Source organism: Cetorhinus maximus, unplaced genomic scaffold (assembly GCF_964194155.1).
Source record: "Cetorhinus maximus unplaced genomic scaffold, sCetMax3.hap1.1 HAP1_SCAFFOLD_325, whole genome shotgun sequence".
NCBI lineage: Eukaryota > Metazoa > Chordata > Chondrichthyes > Lamniformes > Cetorhinidae > Cetorhinus > Cetorhinus maximus.
The window spans coordinates 338,896-356,358 of record NW_027596275.1 but is presented as its reverse complement, the minus strand read 5'-3'; the positions used below and the strand labels follow the sequence as shown (position 1 = coordinate 356,358).

The following is a 17,463-nucleotide window of genomic DNA, read 5'->3' as shown; positions in this document are numbered from 1 at the left end:
GCAATCCCCATCAGACACTCCACCACATCAGACACACCCCACCCCCCATAAGACACACCACATCACATCATACACACCACACCCCCCATAAGACACACCCCACCCCCATCAGACACACCCCACAACATCAGACACACTCCAACCCCATCAGTCGCACCCCCACCCCCATCAGTCACACCCCACCCCCCATCAGACACACCCCAACCCCCATCAGACGCATCCCACCGCCCCCATCAGACTCATCCCAGCCCCAACAAACAGAACCCTCCCCCATCAGACAAAGCCCATCCCCGCGTCAGACACACCCCACCCCCCATCAGACACACCCCACCCCCCATCAGACACACCCCACCCCCCATCAGACGCACCCCAACCCCCATTAGGTGCACCCCACCCCCCATCAGTCACTCCAGCCCCATCAGTTGCACCCCCAGCCCGCATCAAACACACCCCATCCCCATCAGACACATTCCACCCTCATCAGACACAGCACAACACCCATCAGACGCATCCCACCCCTCAACAGACGCACCCCACCCCCATCAGACACACCCCACACTTCCATCAGACACAACCCACCCTCATCTGACTCACCCAACCCCCATCAGCAGCCCAACCCCCAACAGACACATCCCACGCCCCCATCAAACAACCCACCCCTATCAGTCGCACACGCACCCCCATCAAACACACCCCACCCCATCAGATACACCCCACCCCCATCAGACACACCCCAACCCACATCAGACACCCCAACCCCCCATCAGACACATGCCACCCCCAATCAGACACATCCCGCACCCCATCAGACACTCCCCACCCCCATCAGACACACCCCACCCCCATCAGACAAATTCCACTCCCCATTAGACACACCCTGCCCCCATCAGACACACCCCACCCCCATCAGACCCACCCCACCCCCATCAGACCCACCCCACCCCATCACACACACCCCACCCCCATCAGACACACCCCATCCCCCCATCAGACACACCCCACCCCCATCAGACACACCCCACCCCCATCAGACCCACCCCACCCCATCAGACACACCCCACCCCCATCAGACACACACCACCCCCATCAGACACACACCACCCCCATCAGACACACCCCATCCCCCCATCAGACACACCCCACCCCCATCAGTCACACCCCATCCCCCCATCAGACACAACCCATCCCCATCAGACACACCCCACCCCCATCAGACATACCCCACCCCCATCAGACACACCCCACCCCCATCAGACACACCCCACCCCCATCAGACACACCCCACCCCCATCAGACACACCCCATCCCCCCATCAGACACACTCCACCCCCATCAGTCACACCCCATCCCCCCATCAGACACACCGGAACCCCCATCAGTCGTACCCCCACCCCCCATCAAACACAACCCATCCCCATCAGACACACCCCACCCTCCATCAGACACACCCCAGCCCCCATCAGACACACCGTAACCCCCATCAGACACACCCCAACCACCATCAGACGCATCCCACCCCTCCCATCAGTCGCACCCCCAGCCCGCATCAAACACACCCCATCCCCATCAGACACCTTCCACCCTCATCAGACACAGCACAACCCCCATCAGACGCATCCCACCCCTCAACAGACGCACCCCACCCCCATCAGACACACCCCACACTTCCATCAGACACAACCCACCCTCATCTGACTCACCCAACCCCCATCAGCAGCCCAACCCCCAACAGACACATCCCACGCCCCCATCAAACAACCCACCCCTATCAGTCGCACACGCACCCCCATCAAACACACCCCACCCCCATCAGATACACCCCACCCCCATCAGACACACCGCAGCCCCCATCAGACACACCCCACCCCCATCAGACACATCCCACCCCCCATCAGACCCATCCCACTCCTCAACAGATGCACCCCACACCCCCATCAGTCTCACCCCAACCCCATCAGTCTCACCCCAACCCCATCAGACACTCCCCACCCCCCATCAAGCAGACCCCACTGATTCAGACACACACCATCCCCCCATCTGTCACAGCCCAAGCCCCATCAGACACACCCCAACCCCAACTGTCACACCCCACTCCCCATCAGACATACCCCAACCCCCATCAGACATGCCCCACTGATTCATACACACCCCAACCCCCATCAGACACACCCCAACCCACATCAGACACCCCAACCCCCCATCAGACACATGCCACCCCCAATCAGACACATCCCGCACCCCATCAGACACTGCCCACACCCATCAGACACACCCCACCCCCATCAGACACATCCCACTCCCCATTAGACACACCCTGCCCCCATCAGACACACCCCACCCCATCAGACACACCCCACCCCCATCAGACACACCCCACCCCCATCAGACACACCCCACCCCCATCAGACACACCCCAACCCCATCAGACACACCCCATCCCCCCATCAGACACACCTCACCCCCATCAGACACACCCTAACCCGCAGCAGACACACCCCACCCCCAACTGTCACAGACCGGGGTCTGATGGGAGTTCATCAGTCACCTGCCACCCCCCATAAGACACACCCCACCCCCATCAGATAAACCCCACCCTCCATCAGACACAACGCAATCCCCATCAGACACTCCACCACATCAGACACACCCCACCCCCCATAAGACACACCACATCACATCATACACACCACACCCCCCATAAGACACACCCCACCCCCATCAGACACACCCCACAACATCAGACACACTCCAACCCCATCAGTCGCACCCCCACCCCCATCAGTCACACCCCACCCCCCATCAGACACACCCCAACCCCCATCAGACGCATCCCACCGCCCCCATCAGACTCATCCCAGCCCCAACAAACAGAACCCTCCCCCATCAGACAAAGCCCATCCCCGCGTCAGACACACCCCACCCCCCATCAGACACACCCCACCCCCCATCAGACACACCCCACCCCCCATCAGACGCACCCCAACCCCCATTAGGTGCACCCCACCCCCCATCAGTCACTCCAGCCCCATCAGTTGCACCCCCAGCCCGCATCAAACACACCCCATCCCCATCAGACACATTCCACCCTCATCAGACACAGCACAACACCCATCAGACGCATCCCACCCCTCAACAGACGCACCCCACCCCCATCAGACACACCCCACACTTCCATCAGACACAACCCACCCTCATCTGACTCACCCAACCCCCATCAGCAGCCCAACCCCCAACAGACACATCCCACGCCCCCATCAAACAACCCACCCCTATCAGTCGCACACGCACCCCCATCAAACACACCCCACCCCATCAGATACACCCCACCCCCATCAGACACACCCCAACCCCCCATCAGACACATGCCACCCCCAATCAGACACATCCCGCACCCCATCAGACACTCCCCACCCCCATCAGACACACCCCACCCCCATCAGACAAATTCCACTCCCCATTAGACACACCCTGCCCCCATCAGACACACCCCACCCCCATCAGACCCACCCCACCCCCATCAGACCCACCCCACCCCATCACACACACCCCACCCCCATCAGACACACCCCATCCCCCCATCAGACACACCCCACCCCCATCAGACACACCCCACCCCCATCAGACACACACCACCCCCATCAGACACACCCCATCCCCCCATCAGACACACCCCACCCCCATCAGTCACACCCCATCCCCCCATCAGACACAACCCATCCCCATCAGACACACCCCACCCCCATCAGACATACCCCACCCCCATCAGACACACCCCACCCCCATCAGACACACCCCACCCCCATCAGACACACCCCATCCCCCCATCAGACACACTCCACCCCCATCAGTCACACCCCATCCCCATGGGACACATCCCACTCCCCATTAGATACACCCTGCCCCCCAACACACACACCCAATCCTGCACCAGACTCACCCCACCCCCAATCAGACACATCCCGCGCCCATCAGACATACCCCACCCACATCAGACACACCCCACCCGCATCAGACATACTCCGCCCCCTCATCAGACACCCCACCCCCATCAGTTGCACTCCCACCCCCATCAAACACACCCCACCCCCATAAGACACACCCGATCCTGCATCAGACACACCACACCGCCCATCAGACACACCGCACCCCCCATCAGACACACCCCAACCCCCATCAGACACACCCCACCCCGCATCAGACGCATCCCACTCCTCAACAGATGCTCCCCACACCGCATCAGATGCGCCCCACCCCCCTCAGATGTACCCCACCCCTCCACAAGACACACCACACCCAGCAGACAAACCGTACCCCTATCAGATGCAGCCCACCCCCTATAAGACACACCCTGCCCCCATCAGACACACCCCACACTCCCATCAGACAGACCCCACCCCCATCAGACACATCCAGCCCCCCCATCAGAACACCCCACACCCCCCCATCAGGCACACCCCACACCCCATCCCCAATCAGACACACCCCACCTCCATCAGACACACCCCACACCCCATCCCCAATCAGACACACCCCACCCCCATCAGACATAGACCACCCCCCAAATCAGACACTCTCCACCCCTGCCAGATACACACCACCCCCATCAGATGTAGCCGTCCCACAACAGACTCATCCCACGCCCCCATCAAGCACCCCACCCCATCAGTCGCAGCCCCACCGCCCATCAAATACACTCCACCCCTATCAGACACACCCCACCCCCATCAGACACACCTCAACCCCATCAGACACCCCAACCCCATCAGGCACACCCCAAACCGCATCAGACACACACCACCCTCATCAGACAAACCCTACCCCATCAGACACACCCCATCCCCCCATCAGAAACATCCCAACCCACATCAGACACACCCCAACCCCCATCAGACACACCGCAACCCCATCACACCCCACCCCCATCAGACACACCCCACCCCCATCAGACTCACCCCACCCCCATCAGACACACCCCGCCCCCATCAGACTCACCCCACCCCCATCAGACACACCCCACCCCCATCAGACACACCCCACCCCCATCAGACTCACCCCACCCCCATCTGTCACACCGCAACCCCCGTCAGACACACCCTACCCCCATCAGAGACAACACATGCCCCATCGGACACAACCCAACCCCCATCAGACACACCCTACCCCCATCAGACACACCACACACCCCCATCTTACACACCCCAACCCCCATCAGACACTCCCCACCCCCAACAGACACTCCCAACCCCCATCAGACACACCCCACCCCCATCAGACACACCCTACCCCCACCAGACACCCCCCCAACCCCCATCAGGCACACCCTACCCCCATCAGACACACCCCAACCACATCAGACACACCCTGACCCCCATCACAACACCCCACACCCCCCATCACACGTACCCCATCCTCCACCAGACTCACCCCACCCCCATGGGACACATCCCACTCCCCATTAGATACACCCTGCCCCCCAACGCACACACCCAATCCTGCACCAGACTCACCCCACCCCCAATCAGACACATCCCGCGCCCATCAGACACACCCCACCCACATCAGACACACCCCACCTGCATCAGACATACTCCGCCCCCTCATCAGACACCCCACCCCCATCAGTTGCACTCCCACCCCCATCAAACACACCCCACCCCCATAAGACACACCCGATCCTGCATCAGACACACCACACCGCCCATCAGACACACCGCACCCCCCATCAGACACACCCCAACCCCCATCAGACACACCCCACCCCGCATCAGACGCATCCCACTCCTCAACAGATGCTCCCCACCCCGCATCAGATGCACCCCACCCCCCTCAGATGCACCCCACCCCTCCACAAGACACACCACACCCAGCAGACAAACCTATCAGATGCAGCCCACCCCCCATAAGACACACCCTGCCCCCATCAGATACACCCCACACCCCCATCAGACAGACCCCACCCCCATCAGACACATCCAGCGCCCCCATCAGAACACCCCACACGCCCCCATCAGGCATACCCCATCCCCAATCAGACACACCCCACCTCCATCAGACACACCCCACACCCCATCCCCAATCAGACACACCCCACCCCCATCAGACATAGCCCACCCCCAAATCAGACACTCTCCACCCCTGCCAGATACACCCCACCCCCATCAGATGTAGCCGTCCCACAACAGACTCACCCCACGCCCCCATCAAGCACCCCACCCCATCAGTCGCAGCCCCACCGCCCATCAAATACACTCCACCCCCATCAGACACACCCCACCCCCATCAGACACACCTCAACCCCATCAGACACACCCCGACCCCATCAGATGCACCCACCCCTCAGCAGACATACTCCATACCCCCATCAAACACACCCCACCCCCATCAGACACACCGACCCTGTATCAGACATACTGCACCCCCCATCAGACACAACCCACCCCCATCAGACACACCCCACCCCCATCAGACACACCCCAACCCCCATCAGACACACCCCACACCCCATCAGACACACCCCAACCCCCATCAGACACACCCCAACCCCCATCAGACACACCCCACCCCCATCAGACACACCCCACCCCCATCAGACACACCCCAACCCACAACAGACACCCCAACCCCCCATCAGACACATGCCACCCCCAATCAGACACACCCCAAACCGCATCAGACACACACCACCCCCATCAGACAAACCCTACCCCATCAGAAACACCCCAACCCCCATCAGACACACCGCAACTCCCCATCTGTCATACCCCAACCCCCATCAGACTCATCCCACCCCCATCAGACACACCCCACCCCCATCAGACACACCCCACCCCCATCAGACACACCCCACCCCCATCAGACTCACCCCACCCCCATCTGTTACACACCAACCCCCATCAGACACACCCCACCCCCATCAGACACACCCCACCCCCATCAGAGACACCACATGCCCCCATCAGACACACCCCAACCCCCATCAGACACACCCTACTCCCATCAGAGACACCACATGCCCCCATCAGACACAACCCAACCCCCATCAGACATACCCTACCCCCATCAGACACACCCCACCCCCAACAGACACTCCCAACCCCCATCAGACACACCCCACCCCCATCAGACACACCCTACCCCCACCAGACACCCCCAACACCCATCAGGCACACCCTATCCCCATCAGACACTCCCCAAACCCCATCAGACATACCCCACCCCCATCAGACACACCCCTACCCCATCAGACACACCCCACCCCCACCAGACACAGTCCAACCCCCATCAGACACACCCTACCCCCACCAGACACACCCCAACCCCCATCAGACACACTCCACCCCCAGCAGACATACCCCACCCCCATCAGATACAATCCAACCCCCATCAGACACACACCAACCCCCATCAGACACACGCCACCCTCATCAGACACACCCCACCCCCATCAGACACAGCCCACCCCCATCCAACACACCCAATCCGTCCATCAGACAGACGCCACCCCCCCCGCTTCAGACACACTCCATCTCCCCATCAGACACACCGCACCCCCCATCAGACACACCCCAACCCCCATCAGACACACCCTAACCCCCATCAGAAACACCCCATCCCCCATCAGACACACCCCAACCCCATCAGACACACCCCAATCCCCATCGGACACACCTCACCCCCATCAGACACCGCCCCCCCATCAGACACACCCCATCCCCCATCAGACACACCCCACTCCATCAGACACACCTCAACGCCCATCAGACACACCCCAACCCACATCAGACACTCCCTATCCCCCATCAGACACACCCCAACTCACATCAGACACACCCCACCCTCCCATCAGACACACTCCACCCCCCTTCAGAGACACCCCTTCCTCCCTCAGGCACACCCTACCGCTTCCCCAACCAGTCAGGCACACCCAACAGCACCCCCATTATGAACGACCACTCCACCACCCACCCTCCCATGCCCCAAACCCCCCTTTCTCACCCAATTCAGGCCCTCCCTTTCCTTGAAGTTGATGCCTTGTCCTGGTTTCAGCCATGTTGTCAGGGCAGGGTGTGGAACTGGGGCTATGACTCCCTCACGGTGAGATGGGAAATGGAAAGGCCAGGCCCCTCCCTCACACTTCACCTTCCAGCATCAGCAGTGGCCTGGGATACTGTGTACCAGGTAACAGTGTTCCTCTTGAGAAGGCGAGGAGAGGGGCCAAACCCCAGGGTACAGGACACCTCGCTGGTTGAAAAGGGTGGGGGAAAGGACAACATATGTAAGGAAGAATCAGAAATCAGGTGACTGCAAAATTTGGTTTACAAACGCCTGTAGGAATACTGAGGACGGTGAGGATTTCCACAGTCCAGGGGAAGAATGTTTTTTTTTGTAGACAACAATGCAGAAAGTGTTAAGTTGAAAACATGGGACAGCGTACCTGGTATTTACCAGGAATCAGAGAGCAATGGCAAAGAGGTGCCCAAATAAAGAAAGAGTGCTAACGGTATTATAGAATAGTGATAAAGGGATGCCAGGTGCTATTTCCTTCTTTGGGTCTCCTCCTGATATATCCTTTCCTTTGGTGTGTGATCTCTTCTAAGTTTTCCCCACATACAGGCCTCACTATCGTCCAGTCGCCTCGGATTCACAGCACTCGGGCTTCCTCTCACTCCAGGATCCCCGCCCCACCCCCACACCGGAGAACAAACCAAAGTGATTCTACCTCCCATTCCCCTGTCCTTACTGCGCCCTCATCTCAGCCACTGGCTGATGCCGGAAAAGCCTAGATCTATTATGGGGGTTGTCAGGGGGTGAGTGGGAGGGGGGGTGGGGAAGCTAAGGTGGAAATGGGCACATTACCACAGGTTTTGTTTTTCAGTTAATCGCCAGTGAAGCAATTGGACATTGCCAGATATACAACATATTGTGATTGTGATGCTCGTGACACTGTTCTTATAAAGAAAGGATTACGGGAAGATTTTATAGAAACACTGCTAGGAACAGGAGTCACAGGAATCACCATGTGATTAAAACTTTTCTTTTCAGCTGAAAATGTTCGATGCGAATGGAGATGGGAAGCTGGGCCTTTCCGAAATGGCTCGGTAAGTTAATCTGGCGGAACCTCTCGGGATGTTATCAGACTGGGGAGGGGAGCCAGGAATCAGGGGAGGGAGGAAGGGAGGAAAGGAGGAAGTATTTAGTTAGGAAGCTCTGGCCATCATGGTGAGGACTGGGCTATGGTATCAGCTGTGGTTAGCACTCTCACCTCTGAATCATGTGGTGCTAGGTTCAAGTCCCATTCCAGGGCTTGAGCATGTCAAATCAAGACTGACATTTGAGTACAGTACTGAGGGAGCACTGCACTGTCTTTCGGATGAGATATTAAACTGAGATCAGATCCCATCTGCCAGCTCAGGTAGCTGTAAAAGATCCCATGGCACTATTTTGAAAAAGAATAGGGGAGTTCACCCTGGGGTCTTGTCCAATATCTATCTCTTAATCAACATTAGAAAAGTAGATTATGTGGTCATTATCACATTGTTAATCACATTCATAAATGTTGGTGGAACATGTTTGTTAGTCCATGATGTCAACACAACCCAAGCAGATGCTTGCCTGCTGCTAATTTTATATATTTGTTTGGCGTTACATTGTGACCAAACAGAGAGAGGGGTAGAGACAAAGGATGCAGTGAGACATTTTACAGAGGAATTGATCTCAGTTATTTGTTGTAATATGGGTTCTTTAGATGTCTCAATGATGAGATCTTGAGACTTGTATGTTTAAACTTGAACCGTTTATTGTTAACCTTTAACTATTTACAGATCCAATGTGTGGTCATGCATGGAGCTGTTGTCTCCATTCAGGCTGGTTCCAGAGTGTTCTCTCTAGACTGTTCTCTCAGCCTATTACCATGTGACTCTATACATCAAACCTTGGATGGGGCTATTCTCCCTTCCCACATTAACCCTTGCTCTGTTGGGCAACTTTACATTACAATGGCATGCAGGCACATACAACATCATACAACATCATACAACAGCCCCTTTCCAATGGAGTATAACTATTTGTAATACAATCTTACTGATCCCTAATCCCCCACCCCAAGCCTCTGACTTTATAAATTCCGACGCTCTTGAGGCTTGACAGTTCTTCCACATCCCGTTCTGTCACGTTTGGAGGAATGGTAGTAGTACTCTGTGTTTCTGGTACTTGGTTATCTCCATTTGATTCGCTTTTTGTGCTCCTTCAAGTTGTGTTTCTCTTTATTAACAATCTGTCTGCTTATTTCAGACACTTCCGAGGGGAATGTGCACCCAATTCATTCCTAGAGTGGACTTTCCGTGATGTTGTCATGTTCTTGCTGGAAGTGGATGTTTTGCACATGGAACCTTCATTTCCACTTGTTTCACAATTTCAACCAAAATACTTGTTTGCTGCTTTATTTCAAATCCTTTTGCAAGCTTATGTATCTTTTTGTTCAGCTCAGCTTTCTCTTCTTCTAGTGCCTTGTGCTTCATTTTGGTTTCACTGTTAGCCAGGTCTGTCTCCGGCGAAGTCTGAATTTTTTCAGTTCTGTACTCATGTAATTCATTGTTTCATTATCCACTCACTGTTTGGAAAGTTCTAGGCTTTTCCTTCCAATGCCTCCTCTTTTCCATTCAACTGTTTCTTCAGCTCTTTAGTCTGTTTCTTGTAGCTTTTAACTTCCTCCTGGAATATTGAACATTACTAAGTCTTCTCTGGCAACTGGATTATCAGTTTGTTCAGAGTGACATTAAATTCATTTTGCTTCTCTTCATAATTTTCCAGAGGAATGAACTTTGACTTGAGGGATTCTTGTAGCATGTGAAGATTCTTCAACTGGATTTCCTCTTCTTTGCAAAGCTTGCTTCTTCATCTTGAGTTTCCTGTCATTCAACAGAGTCTCCTCAAGATTCTTCTGCTGTGCTCTCATTCTGCAGTTTAAGATCGTCTTTATTTCTTCATGTTACTAAATGGTTATGCATTCCTTTTACACTCAGGCTGTTGGCAGCTGTTGGCTCTCTTTGCTGCGAGTTTCCCGTGCTTTTGTGCTTTTGGCAAGCTCTCCAGTGATCGGCCACCTTGTTTTTTTTTAAACATGTTTTTTTTAAAGAAAATACTGCAGCATTTCTGTCCTGGGCGATTCTGTCTTATTTTCTTTCTTTTAGCTCTGCAAGACCGTGATCTGTGCGCTTTGAGTGTTTCAGTGGGTGTGCTTTTGTTTTTAACTTAAAGCTACAGCACTTCTTTCTGTTTGCTCTGCTTGCCTTTTTTAAACCCTCAGAACAGCAGCAATTCTCTTTTTAAACTCTGCAGAGACTTCTTTTACTGTGCTCTGCAGTTTTTCTCTTGACTCTTCAAGCCAATTTGTTTCTTAAACTTCAGTTTAGCATGGCCACCACTGCTGCAATCTGCTGAGGCCTGGGACTGCCACTTATTCTAGAATGTAATTTTTTGTATTTTTGCTCACCATCTCATGAACTGTGCCACTCAGGTTCTTGCAATTTTTTGTAATTGAATTTTTCTTCTCAGGTGCACGCCTCTCTAGTCCGGCGCCAGCTGCTTTTAGTTTTTCATACCTTGGGATGCAGTTCTGGGTTCATGCATTTAGCTGCCACCTTTCATATCACTGCAGACCACCATATTGGATTATGGTACTATCTCTGATGTGATATCTTGGAGAAGCGACTGCTGCTGCCAACTGCGTTGTAATGTGGATTCTTATGATGTTTCAATGATGATAGCTGGAAACTTGTATGTTTAAGGTCATTAATGTGTTAATTAAGAGCGATTTTTCACTGCCCGTCCAACCTTACAGTTGGCAGGCGGGCGTACCGGCCAGGCGGGAGGAAGTTTTCAATATTAATTTTTTTTTAAATAAAAATGGTTTGACAGAATTTTTATTATCTATATATTCAGGTGAGTGAATCCTATGTGGGGACTTTTTATTCAGAATTTCATCATCTTTATTTTTGATTTTAAAATTCTTCAGCTCCCTGAGGCTGCTCTCTGCCTTCAAGGAGCCTTCATTCTGCGCTCTCCCATGCCTGCGCTGTCTTCAGCGCACGCCCTCCTCCCGCCCCCACCCTGGCAGCGCTGAGCTTTTCAGCGCGTCTTTCGTGCTGGCTGGCCGTTAATTGGCCAGCCTATGTGAAATCGCGTTCGAGGGCCGATCGCAGGCAGCGGCACGTTTCCCAGCCACCGTGCCCACCCGATGGCCCGAAAATCCTGCCCTTAGTGTATAAAGCAAATTCTACATGGGGTGTGAGTGTCCCTCATCGTGGTCAGCTGTGTGATATAAAGTAGGTTAAGGTTGTCCAGACTCATATAATGTAGAACCCTCACACCAAACAAAGAGAACCCATTAAGCTGGATTTGAACCAGGACCTAGTTGCTCACAGGAGTTTCTGAAAAACTAACCTTTTATTGCAGGAGACGGCAGGAGAATCCTGCAGGATTTGTGACACGAATGACTTTAGCTTGTTGCCTTCATCTGAGGTTGCGAACTCACCACACATGGAAGAGTGCTGATTAAAGCAAGCACTATGACGGTGCTGTGTCTTATTAATGCCACACACCACACCATTCTGTCACTTCAATCCAGATTGGTGTGCCTGCCATGCCATCTGCATGCCACGTCAAGCCAAATCCATGTGCCACAGCAGCATGCCACCATCTTCACTTAGATCACCACTGTGCCACATTATTCCAAATCAATGGAGAACACAGAGGTGGCACCTCAGTCTGGATCAGCTGTTAAAAGTCCTGAGCATTTTGAATTTCAGTAAAACCAAAACCCTGCAGATGCTGGAGACCTGAAATAAAACAGAAAGTGCTGGAAAAACTCAGCAGGTCTGGCAGTACCTCTGGAGAGAGAAACAGAGTTAACCTTTTGAATCCAATATGACTCCTCCAGCATTTGAGAAGTTCTGAAGAAGAGTCATGTTGGACTCGAAACGCTAACTGGGCAGAATTTTTCCGCTGGTGTGTGGGGGCAGGCCCCGCGTATCTGCGCATAAAATAATGCACGGTGACGTTGGGCGAGCATCCCGACATCACCACGTGCCATCACGATATTTCACTGGGCGGGCACGTAATGAAGTCTGACACACGCCCGCCATTAATTAACGGGCCACTTAAGGCCCTTTAGTCTTCAATCGACGCTGATTTTTCAGCGCCCGTGCAATCTTTGGGTCGATGCACGGGCGCAACGGGTAGGAGACATTTGTATAAACCTCATCCATGGGCGGGATTCGAGGGCTCAGTGGGGCTGTGAATCTGCTTTGTCAAGTATTTACTGGTGAAAGTTTTTTTAAACTTGCCTGTGTGATCTGCAATACTTCAGAACGCACACCAGCTGCTTTTTCTGGATCCTTAACCTTCAGGTCAGCACTCTGCAGTAAGGAATCTTTTCCGGGCCTGCAGGTTTCAGGAAGCCTTCCCTTAGCCTGGGAATGGGAGTTGAACTCTCCACTGGAGGTACCTCCTCTGAGGAGGAAGGGAGGGCTAGAAGGGGGAGGAGGCCAGGCGTGCACATTCAGCCTCCAGGGGAGCCACCTCTGGGAGGCCAAGCGCATGCACAAGGGGCACAGGGGCAAGAGGTAGTCCAAGGCAGAAGGGGCCGCAGAAGATGCCACTATCCTGCTGCCAGGATATACAGGCAGCGAAGCAGCTACCTCAGTATGACTGAGGTACAGTGCCAAAGGAGGCTCCGTCTCTCAAGGGAGACAGTCAACTATATCTGTCAGATGATTGGCCCTGAGATCTCCCCTAATTGTGTGGGTGGACACCCCATGCCAGTGGCTCTGAAAGTCGCAGCTGCCCTCAGCTTCTATGCCTCTGGCTCCTTCCAGCGCTCGGTGGGTGATCTTTGCAGTGTCTCCCAATCAGCTGTGCACACTTGTGTCAAGCAGGTTACGGATGCTATGTTCAGGCGTGCACTGACCTTCATCCACTTCCGCTGCAACCAGGCAAGTCAGGCACAGCGAGCCAGAGGCTTCACGGCTATTGCTGGCTTCCCCCGTGTCCAGGGTGCCATCAACTGCACACATGTGGCTATCAAGGCGCCAGCAGGTGAGCCCGGTGCCTTCATCAACAGGAAGGGCTTCCACTCCAAGAACGTGCAGATAGTGTGTGATCACAGGATGCTGATTCTACAAGTCTGTGCAAGGTACCCAGGCAGCTCCCACGATGCCTACATCCTCAGACACTCCCAGGTGCCGAGGATCTTCAGTGCTCCGGCCCGGCTGGATGGATGGCTGCTGGGAGACCAGGGCTATCCCCTCAGAAGGTGATGACACCTTCATGACGCCTCTCCACCATCCAAGAACAGAAGCTGAGGAGCGCTACAGTAGGAGCCATGGCACCACAAGGGCTGTGGTGGAGAGAATCATCAGTCTTCTCAAGATGCGCTTCCGATGCCTCATTCCGTTCAGGGGGCGCACTCCTGTATCCCCCAGGTCATATGTCGCTGATAGTGGTTGTGTGCTGCACCCTCCACAATCTTGTGCTGGAAAGGGGGGATGCAGTGGACAATGAAGACATCAACGCAGTGGCTGCAGCTGCACATTATGAATCCAGCAGTGAGTCCGAGGATGGGCACGCACAGGGAAATGCTGAGGGGGTAGACGCTGACCCAGGCATACTCCAGGGAGGCAGGGACACCCGGGAGGCTTTAACCCAACGAACTTTCAGCTAGCACTCCACATATGGACCTCCAGGACAAGCCTGGGCTGCTGCCTTGATATTTGACACCTAAGTGGGGGGGGGGGGGGGGGGGGCACAGAGGGTAAGGCTACCTGCTGGGTTAAATGCCCAATGCCAACATGGTTCTCACCCTGCCAGAGCACAACAAATCGTTGAAGTGCTTGCGACACTGGATCCAGGTGCTCCGCACCACGTCACAGGAGCTCACCACCTCTGCCACCTCCTCCCAGGCACGTTTCATCATGTGGGGGGGCCTCCTCCTCCTGTGCTGGGGGACCAGCACCTCCCACCGTGCTGCCATCTCCTCAAGGAGGGCAGCAAGGCAGTCATCACAAAAATGAGGGGCGCATTGGCTCCCCCCGCTGGCCTATCCTGCAGCCTGGCCTGCTCACCTGAAACCCTCTGCTGAGGCCTGGAACTGGCCATTGTGAGCAGCCTACAAAAGGCTGCCAGGCCTTCATTTAAACAGGCTGCTGGGTCGCCATTGGAACCAGCGGACAGTGCACTCCCTCCGCCAGCCGCCCACTCCCGCTATCCACGGGAGCTGGGAAATACGCTGGGCCAGCCTTAATTGGCTCACCCGCGTAAAATGGCGGCGCGGACCCGATCGCAGGCGGAGATTGGGTCCACTCCCCCCGCCCTGCCAACCAAACGGAAAATCCTGGGCACTGTTTGTCTCTCCACAGATGCTGCCAGACCTGCTGAGTTTTTCCAGTATTTTTCGTTGTTATTTTATGAATTTCATTGTCAGTTAACTTAATCATGCCCCGCCTCATCATCTGTACATTTACAGTGAATATTCCAGGGATTTCATCTAATACAACAAAGATGTGAGAGGGAATTCCCAACATGCATACATACATCAGGCAATCCTTATCCAGGTGTTTGGCTCATTCTAGTGATATTTTCAGCCTTGGCTCAGTGGGAGCACTCTTACCTCTGCATCAGCAAGTCATACTCCAGAGACTCGAGCACGTTACCTAGTCAGGCACTTCAGTGTATATTGAAGGAGTGTTGCACAGTTGGAAGTGCCATCTTTTGGATGAGATGTTAAACCAAGGTCCTGTCTGCCCTCTTAGGTGAAAATAAAAGAGCCCATTTTGAAGAAGAGCATGGGGAGTATTTTCTCATGTCTTGGCAGATATTTATTCCTCAGCCGACATCACAAAACTGATTATTTAATCATTATAATATTGCTGTTTGTGGGAGCTTACTGTGTGCAAATTGGCAACCATACTTCCTACATTACTACAGTGATTATACTTCTATTAGTATTTCATTGACATTAGTGTGTTTTGGGATGTGGAAGCACTATGAAATGCAAGTTGCATTATTTATTTTAAACTGCAGTATGTATATATATATATATATAAAGTGATGGGCTGCTGTTAAATTTCTGTAACACTAATTCTTTCTTTTTTTACTTTCTTTAGTTTATTACCTGTCCAGGAAAATTTTTTGCTAAGATTTCAGGTGAGTGTATTTGATCTCTTTTCTCCTGTTTTCATTCCATTTTTCTTCTCTCCTCCCCTCAAGGTGCAGAGTTTTGCTCGGAGTACAGTCCCAAGGGCACTGACAGCAATCTGGCATTTCACCCAATCTTCACGTGAGCCTGGACCATGAGTGCCTATTCAACTGCATAGGGCATCATAACAAATGCTGAACCTGTTCGTTCCCAGGGTCCAACACACGTGCACTTTCCAACACTGGATAGTGATCAGGAGCAGCAACCCCTGCTGATCTTGATCTTCTGTAGCCCAATAGTATCGATTCAACTTCCCCACCGCCCCCGCACCCCAACCCCAACCCCAACACCCAGCTAAGGTCAGCTAGCTAAAACACAAGCCAGAGATTCCATTTAGGACATTCTTTCTTGGTCAGTGCAATTCACCCTAAACCACACATTGCACTGAGCCCTTAGAGGGTGGTCTCCTACTTCCCTCTAATGGGCAGAAAGTGTATTTGTTGCACCCATTGCCCCATTCAAAGTAACTATCCAATGGCCATATATCAGTATTGTTAGGAAGACTCATACGAAGCTTCCCTGAGAAGCTTTGATTCTGTCCAAGATTCTTGAACTCATCAGCTTTCCAATTATTTGCTGTACCTCTCCCAGCAACCCCTGTTCACTGTCCCATCCACAGCACCAGCACTGCCTTGGTCCAACAAACCAACTTTGTGACTATGATCATGATATATTATCCCTCCTTGTCCTCGTCATGGTCTTGGATATGTTGGTCACCCTATTATCTTCCAGCACTAGTCCTCCGTGGTATTGCCATCTTCACCTTATGATTCTTACATGTCCCAAGTTAGCTAGTCAAAGATCCATCCTCGTATTCCTTACCTGCATGCAATGTCTCAGCAAAGTTAACTGTGAGAAAGGAGTCAGTTTCCAAAGGTACGAAGCAGACTCCCCTCTTTACTCTCATCACCACACTCGACTCAACGACATTTACGGAGCTGCCTCGCCACTTGTTCAAAATCAGATCATTGATCAGCCAGAATTTCCTCCAGCTTAATATTGGTAAGATGGAAGCCAACCACTTTGGTTTCCACCAATAATTCTGCCTCCAGCTGGACTTATCATTGAGGATGATTCGATCAGTGTGTCCTGTTTGATCCTGGACCGAGCTTCAAATTACATGTCCTACTTCCGCTGCTATAACATCAACCGTCTCCATTCTACCACCCCCTCAATGCCATTGGAGCTCTCAGCCGTGCCTTCATCACTCT

The 17,463-nt window shown here is 53.6% G+C and overlaps 1 protein-coding gene across 1 annotated transcript in view; it reads left to right on the top strand.

Moving 5' to 3' along the window:
• calb2a (calbindin 2a) overlaps positions 1-17,463 on the top strand; it is a 66,572-nt gene that overhangs the window by 34,343 nt on the left and 14,766 nt on the right. Inside the window, exons 5-6 of the mRNA XM_078535203.1 lie at positions 9,043-9,098; positions 16,161-16,200. Of these exons, the coding sequence (XP_078391329.1) occupies positions 9,043-9,098; positions 16,161-16,200 (96 nt within the window). The remainder of the gene's footprint in view (positions 1-9,042; positions 9,099-16,160; positions 16,201-17,463) is intronic.